The following is an 18,373-nucleotide window of genomic DNA, read 5'->3' on the forward strand; positions in this document are numbered from 1 at the left end:
ATAGGAAAGGGTAAATACGCGGAACATTTCGTGGCCATGATACGTTTGGATCATAAATTACTGATGAAAAAAAAAAGTATTTTCTGGGTCATGTTAGCGCACGGGGGTACCCATTATTTTTCCTTTGTTGGGCGTGGTCTAAAAAAACAGCACTTAACAAGAGCAGATGGCATGTCTATTCTTATTCTCTGTTATTTCGTTGTCTTTTTCATTAACCACATATCGTAAATTTTGTTATCCATATGTGGGCCTATGTTAAAGAGAGTATAAACTGACGTGATTTTTGCAAAAGAAAGTCAAGATAATGACTTTAAAACACTTTTAAAGCACTTAATCTATTCGGAATTCCCGTTAATGTTATAATGATGTTTTCAAAGATCCCACTGAGGACGAAATTATATATATATATATATATATATATACACACAAATATATATACATATATATATATTATGTATATATGTATGTATATTTATATATATATATATTATATATATATATATTTATACATACATATATATATATATATATATTTCACTTTTCACGACCGATATTATTCTGAAAAGAAATTGATACCAGATACTTAAGGTCCACAAAGAAGACTAGATAATTTCACCAGAATCGTTCATGTAAGATTGAATATCAATATAGATGGAAAACAAATAATTCCAATATTCAAAAATGAAAAAAAAGACCGGGCTCACCCCCCCCCCCGCGACCCTTTCCTTCTATTGCCACCATTTTGCAAACGCATCAGTATTGAACTTCAACGAAGCCATGATTGTGACAGCTCACAACTCATACGAAGCAAACGAGATTCACTTAATTAAGAAAAGATTTAGTTAACAGCTAAAAAAAAGATATACAGATAAAATAATAACTGTACTATACTTGCTGTGGATTTTTTTTCTATATTCAATTCAATTCAATTCTTTTATTTCATTTCCATTCAAAAAACATAATACAAAGTAATATAAAGTAATACAAATCAAGTACAATTTTACAGAAGGGCATTCTTACTTCGTAAAAAAAAACAAGACAGAAAAATACAGTATAATATAGAGCATAAATGGAAATGAGGGGGATCCACTAAAAAGCAAAGCTTGTAAAGTGTGGATGCCCCTTGGAAATGAAAAAATATAGTAGACTTATTCTGATATGCGTACATAATTATATGTATTACAGGAAAGAAAAAGAGAACAAAAGAAATCATACGGATGCAAATATAATTACTGAACTAATGCAAAGCTTTTCACACAAAGAGGTCTTCGTAGTAAAGGATGTGTTGCGCAAGACAGAAGAAAGGAAAGAAAGAAAAAAAAGAAAAAAAAACAGAAAGAGAGAGAGGGGATGACAAGACATAGAAGACAAGACAAAACAAAAGACAGGACAGTACAAGACAAGATAACTACTTTATAAAAGGAGGAATACTAAGAATGGGAAAGGGCTGACCACGAACCAGCTTGATCTGGTGAAATGACAAAAGATGATATAACTGGACAATATCAGATGAAAAAAGATAAAACAATAAAAGTGAAAAATGTAATGATTAAAATCAAGATAATGAAGTGTTAGTTCCGTTGCGAAGAATTATAGGAATTAAGCAGGATAAGTTTGAGTTTATGTTTGAATGAATTTAAGGAGACACTGTCTTTAATATTATTAGCTAGTGAGTTCCAGAATTTAGGACCGTTGAAAAGGAATGTATTTTTGGCCAGTAAAGTTCTGTAAAGTGGAATGTGAAGTTCGTCAGAGTGTCTCGTGGGGTAGTTATGATAAAATTGATTTTTAGGGAACATGGCATCAAAAATATGGGGAAGTGCATTATTATTATAACTATACATGAAGTGCCCTAACTGTAGTAAATACAGGTCTTTGACTTTCAACAGTTTACTTTCTAGAAAAAGTGGGTCCGTATGAGAACGGAAACATGTACTATAAATAATACGAAGTGCTTTCTTTTGCAAAAGCAACAATTTGTCTAATAAGTATTGATGGGTATCACCCCAAATAAGAATCCCGTAGTTTAAATAAGGCAAGATTAAGGATGAGTAGAGCATGATTAGTGATGTGGAGGGAATGCAAAATTTTAGCCTATTAATAATACCTATATTTCGTGAAATTATTTTGGATATATTTTCAATATGATTTTTCCAAGAAAGTTTACTGTCAACTGTTATACCAAGAAATTTGGTGTAAGGTACCATTTGTAATAAGGTATTATCAAACATAATGTTCATCGGTAACTTGTCTATGGAATTACTAAATAACATGTATTTTGTTTTGTTAAGGTTCAAAGATAATCGATTGGCTCTTATCCATTCAGTAACATTAATAAGTTCAGAATTGATAACATCAACTAAAGTTTGTGGATTCTGATGAGAAAAAAATAAGGTCGAATCATCTGCAAACAAGATAAGGGACAATATTTTGGATGATCTACAGAAATCATTTATATAAATTGTGAAAAGAAGTGGGCCTAATAAGCTACCCTGAGGGACTCCACAGTTAACATATTTTAAATTGGAGTTATGATCTTTAACAAACACGTATTGTTGTCTGTTGAATAAGTAACTCCTGAACCACTCCAAGGCCTTCCCTCGCACACCATAGTGAGACATTTTTTTAAGTAGGATTTCATGATTGATGGTATCGAAGGCCTTGGAGTAGTCCAGGAAAATACCCACAAGGTGACTAGATTTATCTAGAGCATTAACTACTTTGTTGACAAAATTCATCAGGGCATGAGTGGTGTTGTGCTTTTCGCGAAACCCAAATTGAACATCAGATAAAATATTATGCATTGACAAAAATTTTTCGGTTCTAACGTATACTATTCTTTCAAGGATCTTAGAGAATGTGGACAAAAGAGAGATAGGTCGGTAATTACGTTTTACTGGTGTACGTTTTTTGGTGTACGTTTTTTGATGTGTAATGATTTTTTTACCTGCTTTTTTAGTTTCCGTCGATGTTATTCAAAGGAATTTCTTATCTTTTAAATAGTTTGGTTCAAAATTATATTTCATGCTATTTGGCCTTTTAAAACTTGTTTTGATCGTAAGTAGACAGTTGTGTGTGTGATCTGTGCGCAAACTATTTTTTTTTTCATTATACATCATATCAGTTTTATACAACAATCAATGCTTTATATCTTTATTTTTTAAAATTCATACTTTATTAACTTCATATTTCTAATACCCGTGGGTAATTTATTACGTTTATGAGAGCGCCATCAATTTCCAGGTTAACCGCTCACGATGGTGGTCTCATGCGTTCATTAATCATTATTTCCTTTAAAAAGATAAAAGTTTATTCTTAACATTGTTGTTTTGTATTCCTTACATACAGTTAATCAATTAGAATTAATGCTAAGGATCAATCATGTAGGCCCTATATATTGTGTATGCAGAAAACAAACAGAAAAATGTTGCCTTCTATATCAGAATTTTTGGAATATTGACCACTGTCACTGTTTGACATTCAACTTTGAGTAAAAAATCTGTGTTAAAATGTGATAATCCGTACGATATTCAGCACACAATCTGGAATAAGGAAGTGACAGAGAGAAGCTATTCTTAGTGGGGAAATTTTCCCGCCATAATGTTATCCTTCGATAAAACGCCTTGCCTTTCATTCTAAGGACATTTGATGCAAGCACTCCAGTGTATCCTTGGATGACAATAGTTAATAAAATTCCTTATAATATCTGAGTTACTGACACAAAAAATACGAAATCAAATGCATAGCTTTTCAATAAGTCTGACGCCACAGATGAAAAGCGTTGTCGTTTATTAATAGAATATCACGTTTTGGCTTTAACAATGACCATGTACAAGTTTAATCAAGTTCATCTAAACACGCGTTAAGGTCGCTGAAATGCAGAAAGCATATGCACGCCTACTGTACATCTCGATGGATAGACTACAAGACGCCACACCAACTCTCAAGTGTTTGCACGCCATGAAATTACCAATAGCATAATTCATCATGATTTTGCTCTTTTTTTTTTGGGGGGGGGGGCTTCCTTATGAGGTGTGATTTGCAATAATGAAGACGATTTCAGCTTTTGATCCCTGATAAGCGTCGACTTTTGTTAATTCGTCATTGATTCATCATAAAAAAACATATTGTTCTTATCATGACCTAGAGCGTTTCAAAGTTAAGTTTTTCTGATTGAAATGCTCGGTCCATTTCATAAAACCTTTGCGGTAACCATGGTAACTTCAATGAATATAGGGCTCAGTAGCCAATCAAATCAAGGTTTCTAATGTAGTTATTAGAAAGGCAAAGTCACCACATAGCAGGCCTTATAGATTTCATGCAACATGCATCTATATATCATGTGAGTATTTTGGAGTTATTCATCGTCATATCTAAATGTAAAAGAATTGGAAAAATAAAGCTTGAAAAAAATCATTATCTGAAAATTGAAAGAAGAAGGATGTATCTCCATGAGAAACAATACAATAAACTTGATTGAACTGAATCGATATGAAAAATAAAACGTTATGATACAGAATTCAACCAAAAGCGTCCATTTACCATTTTCTTAAACGCCATGCACTGGTGATCCTCTTCATAATTTAAATCGTTTATGTACCAAATTTCTCAAAGCTTTCGATTTTGTTTTCATTTACATCTTGATTTCATTTCCACAAAATCTGATGAAATTAGACATTGTAAAATGGTAATTGTGCTATCATTGTGGAGGAATCCTATACACAGTTAGAGCTTGTAATTAAAGTTCCACAAATAATTATAAATAAGACCATTATGAAATGTTAACATGCTCTGAACAATTTTAACAATTGATATTGGTTCACGATGATTGATGTATATGAGCAGAAATACTCCAATTCAGCAGAATCGGAAATGTCAAAGAGCTTTACGAACTCGGCCGTAAGTTAACATCCACTTGAATAGTTGAAGACGTTTTTTTTTTTTCTAGAGGTGAAGCAATTATTCTTATCCCGCTCTCCTGTTCATTTCAAACCCCACAATTGTTCATATTAACGACGTTCAATTATCATTGAGTTGGTCCTTTGCTTCGGTCGAATCGTTTTAGTAATCATAAACATTAATTACGATGTTGCCTCCGAAATACGTACGTATCGCTCAATGACGATTCTATGTTTCGATCTGCTTATTGCTTATTTTTCTGCACGTTACTGCGTTCTTGTTTGATTTTCCCCCATCCCTGGATATTTTATTGTTCATAATTTCCTTTTTTTGTTAGTGGAATTGAAAATTGATGCCATTAAAGGCCACCGCACACCTTACGATTGGTCTGCGACCCGATTTCAGAATAAAATGTAATAGAATTTGATGCTAATATTGAGATGTGGAATAATTACTGTGTAAAGTTCGAAATCATCGTACGAATACCTATGATCAAATTTGTGACTATGCTATCATCCTTCTTAGAATAAAAGCAAATTTAATATCTAGTCGTAATGACGTCATAGCAGTCTTACGATTGGCTACGATTTGAAACTAATTTGGACTTTACTCCAAAATAAGGGCTTGCAATCTTTCAAAATTGTTATGATATTATTATTTCAATTAATTTTAACCTCAAATAAAATGATATGTTCCATTCACATCTTCAGAAAATGAGCAAAATGTGATTTGTTCCAAAATCGGGTCGCAGACCAGTCGTAAGGTGTGCGGTCGCCTTAAGAGTTTCCCCATAGACGAATAAAACAATCTTTTATTCACCTTTGGTTCAGCAAATTTGCAGATGTATTTTATAACGAAAACGTTATTAATTAAAGTAATGTAAAAGTACACTGTGCACACTTAGGAATAGGGGTGCAAGAAAGGTGCAACTTTGCGGGAAAAGGTGCTGAGCGAGTCTTCGAGCACAGTTGCACCTTTCACTCGCCACCGCGCCTTAAAATTTGGCCAAACAGATGAAGTGGACGACCAGGCACGGTGGCATCCTGATAGGAAAACCTATAGGCAAGTTGGATCCGTGGCCATCTTAATAGGTTCATCCTTTAAAGTTGCAGACTAGATGTCACACTGGGAGCACCTTAGCGGTGCAACTTTGTACCTTTTTGGAAAGGTACAACTTTGTACTTCTCTTGAAAGTGCAAATAAGAACCTTTGGGGTGATTTTGATTTGAAAGAGGAAGAAAATAAAATATTATTCAAAACAAAAATTTTAGGGATGCGAACGAATTGAGAGAATGGGACAGAGATCATCTTCACACCATGCGTACCCTTTAAGTAATACCTTGGTCACATTTGTTCTACGGAGGTCGTACGGCGAGTCGAAAACAGCCGTTTTAACATTTTTTTTGTACCAGCTACATGTAGGTGGTTTGAATAAAAATGAATAAAACGGCTGTTTTCGACTCGCCGTACGGCCGCCGTAGAACAAATGTGACCAAGGTATTAGACACGAAAATGCCATTAGCCTCATATATCTTTTAAATTGCTAAAGTGATTAAGGTCTACGGGTTTATGTTAATCTTCATACAAAAATGTAGTTATTTGGATGTTACTATGGCAACAGCAGAGGAGTAAACTTGATATTTAAAAGAGTTAGCTCCAGCAAACTTAGTTATTGAAGGGGATATATCATATAGTATCGTAGCCCTGAACGAAGTATGCAAAAGTTATAAAATGTCATTTTGAATTCCCGCTATCATTAAAGTCTTTCTCTAATCGCTGTGTATTAATGAGAAATGAGTTTACCCCAGCCTAGATTTTCAGATATATCCCTAATGGAAAACAGCTTAAGGCATACACTTTATGTTTTGTTACTAGCTTTACCACCATGTTCCTATTTTCTTCATGTCCTCTTTTATAACTCATGAAGTATAGTTAACTACATAATTATGCAACATCTTAACACCGTTTTATCCTTTCAGTTGTGATTTATGATAGTTCCCAGACATTAGTAGCATTTTTAAAGGATTTATATCGAATCTCTTAGCAATCGATTCGCATTTTTTATTTAAAAAAAAAACATGAAAAAGGAACATGTGTATATTTTATACAAAGCAAATGCTAACTTCTGAAAAGGTGAGAAATGCGGTGGAAAGCATTTGAGTCGAGACAAACAACGAGGGGCTGAATTTTGGATCTATGCTTGAAATAGAAGCAAGAAAGTTCAATAATATATTGTGATTATGAACATACCTTTAACGTGTGATTAAGCAAATTCGATCAGACTTCATAAGGGCACTCGATGAAAATTGTGGTTTTTACAATTTATCAAGTAATACAATTTTAAGATTTGTTCTTAACTAAAGTTTTCGTTCATTATTAGTTCTCACAATTTGGTCGAAATGATTCGCGAATTTGATAATACTGTCGATCATCGATGTTTCTACAAGGCATTTATACCGCAATGGTGTATTTTTTAAATCAATAAACCACTTATACATTATTACATGCACGTCAATCCCATTTTGATTCAGACAGTGCTTCCTCGGTGATCTGAATGATCATAATTGACTGTCATTGATTTCGTGCCATGAATCGCCTCAACCATGGCGACGGTTCTGGGATGTCAGACAACCTCCCCCTGAGCAGGCATCGTACGACAGGTTTGAATATGGGATGTCGGTAGGCGTATACGATGGGGTTGATGCTGTGGTTGCAGACGAGGATGGTGAAGGAATAGAGACAGGCGCAGACGGGTCCGTGAACGACGATCCGGGCAAAGAGACACCCCATCTCGGGCATGATGCAGAGGTAGGATACGAAGACCACCATCAGGAGATTCTTGGTGATAGCCATTTCATCCTTATCTCGGTGTCTGGAGCGACGATTCATCGAGACCCGGCACCGTTCGGCACTGGAGAAGCTGCATGCTCTTGTCCCTGACAGGGTTCCACTGATCCGGAGCGAACTGGTGCTTGGTGCGGCTTTGTTGGGTGTCCCTTGGATGGTGTTTGGTGGGATTCTTGATATGGAGCTCGTACTTGGGGCATCAACCAGTATGGGGAATGGCATGTTTGGTAAAACAGTTTCATCTTGTATGTCTTCCAAGAGATCAGCGGCATTGGTACTGGCTGACTCGCTTTCAAGATCACGGTGCACGGCTAAAGGACATTCAGTGATGACATTCACATTCACGTGACTGTTCTTTACTAGTGATGACGGTGGCACTTGTAGGTAGCTTTTCTCGTTTTTATCATGTCTATAGGAATCGGTTTGTGACATATTAATTTCATTAGTATTGTTGGATACATAGGGTTCGACAGAAGAATGACTAGGGTTTGTTCCAGATACTGCTACCCTCGTCGAGGTTATTGTAGAGATGGCTAAGTCGTCGCTTCTGGTTGATTCAAGTGATCTTATCCGAGTGTTTTCAGATGATGCATTGTTACATTGGATAGCCGTTTTGAACTTGTCTGTGGTTTCAAGAAAGTCTCTTTCATTAAGGGAATGTGTAACGTCAGCTAGAGGAGGGTCAGTGCTCGAACAAGTAGCTACATTCGAAATGGTCAGCACCGATGAGGATGGTTTTGGCTTTAACCGATGTGTTTCTCTCTTCCCCAGGCTACGGCGATGGCGCTTTACGTGCAAGTAAATTTTCAAGTAACAGATCATAATGACGACCATGGCAGAGTTGGTGTTGATGAAGGCGATGATGTCGTAAATGTGGAGCTTATTGTCGTCATCATTGATCATGCACGTATGTGCGTTAATGTAGTGATCGATGCTGTCTAGCTTCGGGACGTCGATGAGGACAATAGCTAGCGGTGGGAATGTCCAGGTGAAGACGATGACGATGGCTATGTTTCTGTATGAAAACACTCTCCGATAGAGCTCCCGGGGCCTCGTGATGACGATGACCCGTTCCAGGGCTATTACCGCCAGAGTAAGAATACTACAGGAGATACAGACAACATTAAAAGCTGAAAAGATCAATTTCAAGACTGTCGAGGACACCGTTATATCGTGCTTGATCATATTCGAGATCACGACGATTTGTCCAGGGAGAGTCAGAGAGGATAAAAGATCGCACACCGCTAAACTCGCTATGAAGCAGTTTATCTTCGTTTGTAATTTCCTGGAGGTCACAATGGCTCCTAGAACTAAACAGTTCCCAATAACTCCTACTAAGGCGATGATACACAAACACACCACAGCGATGGAGAGATGGAACTTTGAGGACTCGGAGATGACGAACATCTTAAAAGAATTCTTTCGACTAATGGTCACACTTTTTTTTAGAAAAACGGAGAGAGCAAAATAAAAGGAGGTAACTCTCCTATGACTTCTGCTCTTTATGAGATAAGGTGCACAGCGAATTGTTAGTAGAAACGACTAGTTGGACAGTGAGAATTTAATTACATATAAGGTATCGCTCAGTCATCCAGGGTTGACATTTAGCAACGCCTACTCAGTCGTATTCTCCATCATCCGGTTGGAATCTAATAATCTATAGCTTAAACAGCATATTTATGTGTCGTAAACGGTGTTTTACTGACCAAATAAGAATTGCTTATTTCGACTCCGACATTTGTGACACAATATATGTAAAGAAATATATATATATATTGATATGAGGGGTTACTACTTGGAAGTAAAAATCTTGATATTTGAAGTCACGCTTACTATAAACTTGGAAAAAGTATAGCACGAGAACCCCCCGCCCCGTTTTTTTTTAACAGAGCGCCCATGTGCGAGGTGAATATCATTGGTTTTTTTATGAATAATTTTGTGTGTGTGAGTGAGTCTATTATTTTTTTGAGGGGGGGGGGGCATGTCCCCTCTCGAATTTCAAACTTTGTAGAGCAGCGTATGGAGAGAGCCGTCTCTTTATTTCTTTTTTTTTAAGTGCACACCTAGTTACCAATAATGCATATGGCATGCATTTTCATTTCAGGATAAAAGAGCATCGTCGATTAACTGCCTTGCTCACAAGCATAGGTTCCGCGGCCGGGGATCGAACCCCGGACTTTCCATGTATACACTGTAATTTTACACAATTACAAATATTGCTCAGAAAGTCCCGTCATATCAGGTGAATTTGTATGTTAATGCACTCGCATTATTTATTATTTTTCAAATATTCGCATCCTGATCAAGAGAACACGGAGAATTTAAAATGTCCCGTTTTCAAATCTGAATCGTCAAACTTTTAAGCTTGCGCTTCGCGCTCCAATTATTTGTTTAGTGAGATACGTATCCTATCTTTTAATTCCTACAAACAATCCTTTCAAATTTTAGGTAGCTTTCGCATTATTGGTTTACTTATACCGCATCCTGTGGTTTCAAAAAGTGCTGAGAATGTATCGGACAAAAAAGTATATGCGCTCGCATTTTTGCTCGCATAAACGAGATACCAAATGTTGTTTAAAGGACAAGTCCACCCCAACAAAAAGTTCAATTGAATAAAAAGAGAAAAATCTTAACAAGCATTACACTGAAAATTTGACCAAAATCGGATGTAAAATAAGAAAGTTATGGCATTTTAAATTTTCGCTTAATTTCACAAAACAGTTATATGCACATCCTGGTTGGTATGCAAATGAGGAGACTGATGATGTCATCCACTCACTATTTCTTTTGTATTTTATTATATGAAATCTAAAATATTCGAATTTTCTCCTCATTGTCAAGTGAAACAACAATTAATTCCTCCTCAACATGTGGAATAAACATTGTTTAATACTATTTGGTTCAGCCAAGTTGGTCCTTCTTGTCAAATATGTAAAAAATGAAATATTGTATAATTAAACAATAAAAAACAAAAGAAGTAGTGAGTGAAGGACATCATCGTCTGTCTCATTTGCATGTCACTGAGTTGTGCATGTCACTGTTTTGTGAAAAATAAGAAAAACTTTAAAATGTCATAACTTTCCTATTTTACATCCGATTTTGATAAAATTTTCAGCGTTATGCTATAGTTTGACTTTTCTCTATTTATTTAAATCAACAGTTTTCTGGGGTGGACTTGACCTTTGAATTAAAATAAAGCTAAAAAGCATTTTTACTTCAGCCCCCTCCCCCCCCCCCCCCCCCATATTGGGTGATGCTTTATTCGTCCTGAAATAGACATTAAGTGAAATTGAAAAATGAAAGTACAGAAAAAGAATGCACTGAATGCCTTCAAAAATGCAAGTCAGAGTTTGAGCTTTGACACTGATACCATCTAATTAACCCAGAGTACGAGTGCAAGCTTCGAGAGAAATAGCGCCATCTCTCGTTCATTATGGGTAAGTTCTATCCTGACAACAGCGAAAACAAACGAAAAACCAACTGCTGCTATTCGGTGGAATTCGGAATTATTAAACGATATTTGTCCTCAGATATATATCAAGATGACCACACCAAGAGAAGCTGAAGCAAATGAGTATCTCGATGCACACAGGATACCCGAGTTGTTTCATAATATCACCAGCCAGCTTGTGTTTCACAGACCGGGTAAGTAAAATAGGATGCATTTGTAAAACCATGGTCCCATGCATGCACTTTGATGTAGGTCTACGTACCACCACCTCTCTCTCGTTTCAGTTCCTCCGCTGACGTCCGGAGATCGTGGTGGCTTGCGCAGCTAAAATTTTTACTTATGATTAAACTTTAATTTCTCTTTATATTCCACAAAAAATTCAGTTGATAACATTCCATGTATTCTTAGTTATTAGTAATTATGCGGAATTCTGTGAATAGGCTAGGCCTAGGCTATGCCGATTTTGTAGATTTAGGCCTAATTAAAATTAGGCAGCTAAAAATAAAATCTGTTTGGTTGGACTTTAAATAATGTTAGTTTGGTCGACAGTCATGGTTTTTCAACATTTTTTTATTTTACTTTTTCTACTTTCTGTAAGGTGTGGTGAAACAAGCAGTAGTTCAGCAGCAGAACAACCAATGAAACAGAGACTGAAGCTTTTGGTCTAACTTCTAATCTAAGATTTAATATACCGGTAGGGCCTAGGCCTACTCCATCAATCATGAAAGCATTTCAATGCCCATCATCAATCAAATATTTTTTATGCAAATTATAGTTCCATGAAAAAGAAATAGCATCCAGCATGTACAGTGAAGTTGGATGAGCATTTCATTTAGCCCATTTTCCAGACCAGCTAAATAGAGAATTTTCATCTGTTTTCATAAAGAAGATATTATTTAAGTCACTTTGCTAGTTATACGGCACATTTCTTATATTAATTATTATAATTATAATAATAATAATAATGGTCTATTTACCCAGGGTAGCCACTTCAGTTCCGAAAACTGTTCTCCCAGCGTGCCCTGCTGTTATTATTACCCGGCTAAGCTAGGCTACCTATTCAGGTGCACACAGCTTTTTTGAGGAATTACTTCCTGCCGGTACCCATTTACCTCACCTGGGTCGAGTGCAGCACACTGTGGATAAATTCCTTTGCTGGAGGAAATTACGCCATGGCTGGGATTTGAACCCACGGCCCTCTGTTTCAAAGTCCGGAGACTAATCCACTGGGCCACGACGCTCCACATTATATAGATCTAAATGCACAAATGGAAATATAGAAAGGGGCACTAAATTACTCCCAAGGCCAACAGGAAATGTTAGCCAAACTTTCCTGGATGCTCCACTTGGTAGGGTTTTTTTTTTAGGGGGGGATGTAAGTAATTATTGTTCCGAATAAACATTTTATTTGTACTAGATCATAGCATAGACCTGTGTCATCATCTCGAACCATTTAATTGTATTTTAATTAGGTAACTCGTACCTTACCCCCTCCCCCGACAAGAAATGACTTTGATCTATGATACAGTTACATAACTGATGAAATTACCATTTTATTTCATTCTCCTTGAAATATGAGCATTTCATATTAATACTTGAATTTTATTTCATTTACTATTTTACCAATGATACAAACATGCCACAATTATCCAGAATTTTCAGTCATATCGGCTATGTCTCTTCACATGTGCATACATTTTCATTTATTTGAAATTTTTTATTCCACAGAGAATCCAAAGGCTTTTATGATCGACTACATCAGTAAGTTGAAAGAAGGACGTACAACCCAAATGAACTATCCATGTCTCTTTGATGATACCAACATCGATTCTGTATTTGGCATGCTTGACCCTACAAAGAAAGGTCATATCACACTTGAGCAGTATCGAGAAGGTGAGATGATATATGTCAGAATACATCTTGTAATATCTATTGATGTTTTGTGGCCTTTTTTTCACCCACATTGATTTTTGTTAACTTCCTTATTGAAAAATTTCCCTCTAGATAGCATTGCTTCCATGTTTGTTTCTTTTTAGATATATCTAAATGTGTTTTGATGACATCTAAATCTTTGTAGTCTTATTCATTTTAATGTTTATTGTTATGTTTGTAAACTACCCGGTATCTACCGGTGATGGGAGAACCTTTAATAGGAACCAGTGTCCTTTTGGCTATCCCTGTACATCGGTTGATTGGTCTTTCAAATTTTCTTGTACATGTATTTGTAATTTCTTGTATTCCTTTTGTTAAAATAGAATGAATAAATAAATAAATAGGACTTTAAAAACATACACATACATACATCTGTTACTACCTATTCAAACTGCACCGTGTCTGTCTGGTAGTACTTCACTGATCACTGGTATTTCACAGACATTCCATTTCAGGAAAAACAAAGTACAGCATGTACTTGTAGACCAATTTAAAATGGAAAAAATGTAGCAAACTGAATTGATAGAGAAACAAGATCAAATCTGTTGGCAGTGTTTAGCTGGTCTCAAATGGTTCACCCTTTCTGTTGTATTCTTGTATCAATAGAAGGTGTGCTTGAAAATATATTATAGTTATCATTCTCAGTACCTTGGTTTACCATTTTCATAAAGCTTTGGTTTGGAAGTTGATTTTTATCATATGAGAACCATATAGATTATATATATTTCACTATTAAATCACTTCTGAAGTGTTTTGGTAAATTCCCCCCCCCCCCCCTCCCCCAAAAAAAGTGTTTGTCACTTTTCCAGATCATTATCTCTATATGACCCAAATCCACCACTCGAGAATAAATTGGGCTGAAACTTTGTGGATGGGTCTTTGGTTGCAACTTTTAATGCAATCACTATTAAGTTTTCATGATAAGAGTTAATGGTACCTTTTTAGAAATGACAAAATCGTTAACGAGAAAAGCATATTCCCAAAGATTAACTTGTAATAATCACAATAATAAACAGTCACTACACATTTGTAAGATTGGAATGGAAATATGGAATGTAAGATATTACTCAGACAAAATAATTCACATCATTGATCGTTTACCAAAATTGAATGAGCTTTAATAATTAATTGCCTTAGGCACTGCAGACTTCCATTTTTAATCAGTTATTGCCATACTGCTGAAGTTCATGAATAACATATTTTGTGCAATATCATTTATTAAATGGTCTTGATAGATGATTAAATGATTAATATAGAAAATTAGTTAACCATGGGTAGGATTTATGTAGATATTTTTTCAGAATTTCAACCAATGATTGTTGTTTTGGTCCCTTTTGCTATACAGCGATGAAAACCATGGGCTGTCAGAACTTTGATGAAAGGCCGACTGGAGTAGACCGTGGACAAGTCACGGCAGACATCTTTGCAAGAGAAGTGTGAGTAGTTCTTTTTGTTTCTTATATCTTCCTCAAAGAATAACCACTAACCCACTGGCGGATCCAGGGGGGGGGGGGGGACACAGCCGGCCCGTGCCCCCCCCTCCTTTCAAGAGGCACAGTTAAAATTTATAACGTAAAAATGCCGTTAAAACAATAGTGTGCCCCCCTCCCCCTGCCATTTGAAAGTGAAGACCTTTTTTTTTTTGCCCCCCCCCCTTTCCAAAAATCCTGGATCCGCCCCTGCACTAACCCATTATGAACATAACTGTGAGTAACAACAATCTCATGACATGGGGGTACATTAAAGTAAATCAGGAGAATTTCCCTTGCATTTAGGTTTTTCCTGTGCACATATTAATCTGAATTCTATTTTGACAATCACCAAAAAACATCGGAAAATCAAAGACTTTATGACGTGCATAGAATTGTTTCACCTAAATAGTGTAAAACTTTCAAGTTTAATTACTGCCACATTTTTCATCTGATTCTAATAACGTTTCAGTGTTTGATTCATTAGTTTTACCCTATTCCAATATGAATATTTTCATCCTGGAATATCCCTTTATTGTGAAATTTAAATGTTAATGAATACATTTAGCTTCTTAAACATATTCATGATTTTTTTTTAAATATCTGCTCATTTTTGACATGCAGGAAAGCTGGTTTAAAGAAGGCATCTGCAACATTTGAGCCTCTGATCTAGAACTGCATTCGAAATGGAGGTCCCTGTCAGACAAACAGAAAATGGTTATTCCAAGTAAGAACCTGCAGGCAGGCTTGAACTTAAATTACACTATAAAACCTTCTACTTCACCGATCATCTATGACATCCCGAGTCACGGTGTTGAAGTATGGCATTCTTAAAATGAACACCCTTTCTTAATGAAAGAAAACTATGGCATGAGGTTTGCATGGTTCTTGATGGTACTTCAGGATCATAAAACCAGCAGAAAAGTCTACCTGCTTTGATACTGGCTGGGCTTGGATTTACACTCAGTAACCAAGGTACTTGCGAGGGCTTATTTCCAATTTGTCCACTGCCAAATCATCCAATTGCCATCTCGTCTACTGTCATTTGGTCTACCATCAGTTCGTCCGCTATCCACATGGTCTAATTGCCAATTCATCCACTCACCATTTCATCTAATAACCAGTTGATTCAATAGCCATTTAGTCCATGTACCATTTGGTCTAATTGGACTAAGTGTTAATTGTGCAAAATGAGTGAAAATGAAATGGCTATTAGACCAACTAGTTATGAGACGAAATGGTCACAGACAAAATGGTGATTAGACAAAGTGATGATTTGACCAGATGGTTATTTGAACAAATGGTTGTTAGACTAAATGTTGTTGGACGGAATGGCATTAGACTAAATGAAAGTAGACCACGTGGTGAGTGGATGTGTTGGCAGTAGACGAATTGGCAATTTACCCTTGTGAGTTGTGAGCCTCACCCTATTCGTTCCTGTTTTATTCAACAAGTCCACTATTCATCTACTTTTATTCATAAACTTCAATGCACTGCTTTGGAGTAACGATTACTCTTGTTTTAGTTAATTAATTTTATTTTATTTCATTAACAAGAGAAAGACTGTTTACTAGTATTAAGTGAATTATTCAGAAATTATTCAGTCAAGTCATGCTTCATTTAGTCGATTTTTATGGAGAGTGCTTGAAAAAGAAACCATCTTAAAGGGATGTTGTAACAGCTACACCCATCAACAATACATAAGACCCCTGTTGCATAAAAGTTAGCATTATTTTTACTACTTCTACTACATTACTACATTTGTACTATATAATTATGACAGTTGCTGATATTAATGGCAGGCCTGCCAACTTCCTTTTTTTCCAGGAGTAACCCCAAAAAAGAGGAGCACTGCGTTTTTTCCATTTATTTAAGATAAAAAATAATTCAGCCCATATATGTATTTGTGTGGTGGGGTATGGGTGTGTGTATGGATGAAAGAGTAATATAGTTTTTCAACACTTGTAATTTGTCAATGTTTAAATATAAGAATCCTGAACATGTCTTAAAGGGGAATCCAGCCTTGGCCATAAAATGTTGTGTTGGGAAGGAGAAAAATAAATTAAACAGAATGGTGAAAGTTTGAAAGAAATCGGACAAGCAATAAGAAAGTAATAGCTGTTATAAAATTGAGATCACTAATACTATGTAGATTTCAAATTGGCAACTGGGGAAGTAAATTATGACAAGGGGCAAGGACAACTTTCCCATAGGCCATGTACTTTATTATCAGGGATTTGTGGTTTTCTCCTAAGTACCCATTCCCCTGGGGCAGTAATCTAAATATAACCCAGGTAGTATATTGTTTTATGTCCTCATGAAAGAAAAATATAATTTGAAATAAAACTTTTAGGAAAAATGACATTTTAGCCATAATATGTATTGGAGTACATGAAAGAGTAGTCCTTGCCTTACATCACTATGACATCCCATATGCGGCCAATTTGAAGTCTCCATGGGTATAGTGATTACCAAGATTTACAACTTTTAAAAATTCATAACTTTCTTGTTGTTTGTCCAATATTGTTCAAACTTTCACATATCAACTTGTCAGATTTGTCTTTTCCTTATAAAAACAAGTTTTCATTTGGGTTGGATTTCCCTTTAATGATTTAAAGAAGTGAGGTATACTCACCTGACATCAATAAAAAAAAACATCAAGTAAGCTGCGCGATTAGGAATCCTTTTTTTTTTCATTTTCTAATGTTGGCAGGCCTGTAATGGTAATTAACAAAAAAAAAATAATAATAGGTATTTGTATAGCGCCATCTATCTAGGAACGATCTATTCCGAGGCGCATTGTTATTATTATTACCCCGGCTTTCAAGGAATTAATCCTGCCGGGTAACCATTCACCTCACCTGGGTCGAGTGCAGCACAGTGTGGATAAATTGCTTGCTGAAGGAAAACACGCCATGGCCAGGAATTGAACCCACGACCCTCTGTTTGAAAGGCGAGAGTCAGAACCACTAGACCACGACGCACCCACCATTACCATGATAGTAGGGCTCAGCAGCCATCAAAACCAAGGTTAAGGATTGTAAAGTTTGTTACCATAATGGTAAATTTTGTGCAACAGGACACCGGAGGGGGGGGGGGCTGTTCATCATCCATGAAAGTAGAAAAATGTGTTAAATGATTGCTTTTTTATCGTTTTGTGAACAGGATGCATATTGGGTTTCTAACGGGATCTGATATTTTGATTGAATGGGCCAGTTCCATCAGGTTAGAAACATGTAGCATCCTTGAACGTGATATGAAAGATACACCAACAATACGGTACAAGGATGTTTTTCTTGATAGTAACAAGTTTGTTTTTAGTCTTGGCAGTTATTTTATCAATCATATGATATGTTTCTTTTTTTTTTTCACTGTACATAAATGTTAGGAGGAATTCCTAATTATTATAGTTTGTAAATATGTTGTAAATATTTAAGACTGTATTAATCTATCAATGAATGTCGTTATTGAAAACTTTTCCTATTTAAATATAATTGTCATCGTTAACTTTGCAGTAATTTTTTACATGTGTGTGTATTTATCTATGTAGATGATGGTGATGGGAAGATGAGTGGTACTGGAATAGTAAAGAGATTATGGCCAACAGTTTTGTTAAGAAAGAGAGCGAGAAGGAATATTGAAAGTTGAGAGGGAAAGGAGCTGAGAATTAATACAGAATGTGTGAAGGAGAAAATGATATTGTGGAGAGAGAGAAAAAAAAGGTGATAGGAGAGATAAAGTACTGTAAGAGATGCATGCATATGAGGAAAAAGAC

General features: G+C 35.8%; 1 protein-coding gene across 1 annotated transcript; it reads left to right on the forward strand.

Annotated features, from left to right (window-relative positions):
* Positions 1-11,181: 11,181 nt before the first annotated feature.
* On the forward strand, positions 11,182-18,092 carry LOC129256552 (EF-hand calcium-binding domain-containing protein 10-like). The gene is made up of 4 exons (XM_054894727.2): positions 11,182-11,391; positions 12,926-13,090; positions 14,475-14,565; positions 15,223-18,092. Exons 1-4 carry the CDS (start codon positions 11,289-11,291, stop codon positions 15,269-15,271), a joined length of 408 nt encoding a protein of 135 aa, XP_054750702.1. The 5' UTR covers positions 11,182-11,288; the 3' UTR covers positions 15,272-18,092.
* The last annotated feature ends 281 nt before the right edge of the window (positions 18,093-18,373 follow it).

The sequence above is a fragment of the Lytechinus pictus genome, chromosome 3 (genome assembly GCF_037042905.1).
Source record: "Lytechinus pictus isolate F3 Inbred chromosome 3, Lp3.0, whole genome shotgun sequence".
In the NCBI taxonomy this organism is placed as follows: domain Eukaryota; kingdom Metazoa; phylum Echinodermata; class Echinoidea; order Temnopleuroida; family Toxopneustidae; genus Lytechinus; species Lytechinus pictus.

Coding starts and splice junctions, on each gene's coding strand:
- LOC129256552 (XM_054894727.2), top strand. CDS start 11,289: ATGACCACACCAAGAGAAGCTGAAGCAAATGAGTATCTCGATGCACAC. Junction 11,392..12,925: donor GCTTGTGTTTCACAGACCGG/GTAAGTAAAATA, acceptor TTTATTCCACAG/AGAATCCAAAGGCTTTTATG. Junction 13,091..14,474: donor ACTTGAGCAGTATCGAGAAG/GTGAGATGATAT, acceptor TTTGCTATACAG/CGATGAAAACCATGGGCTGT.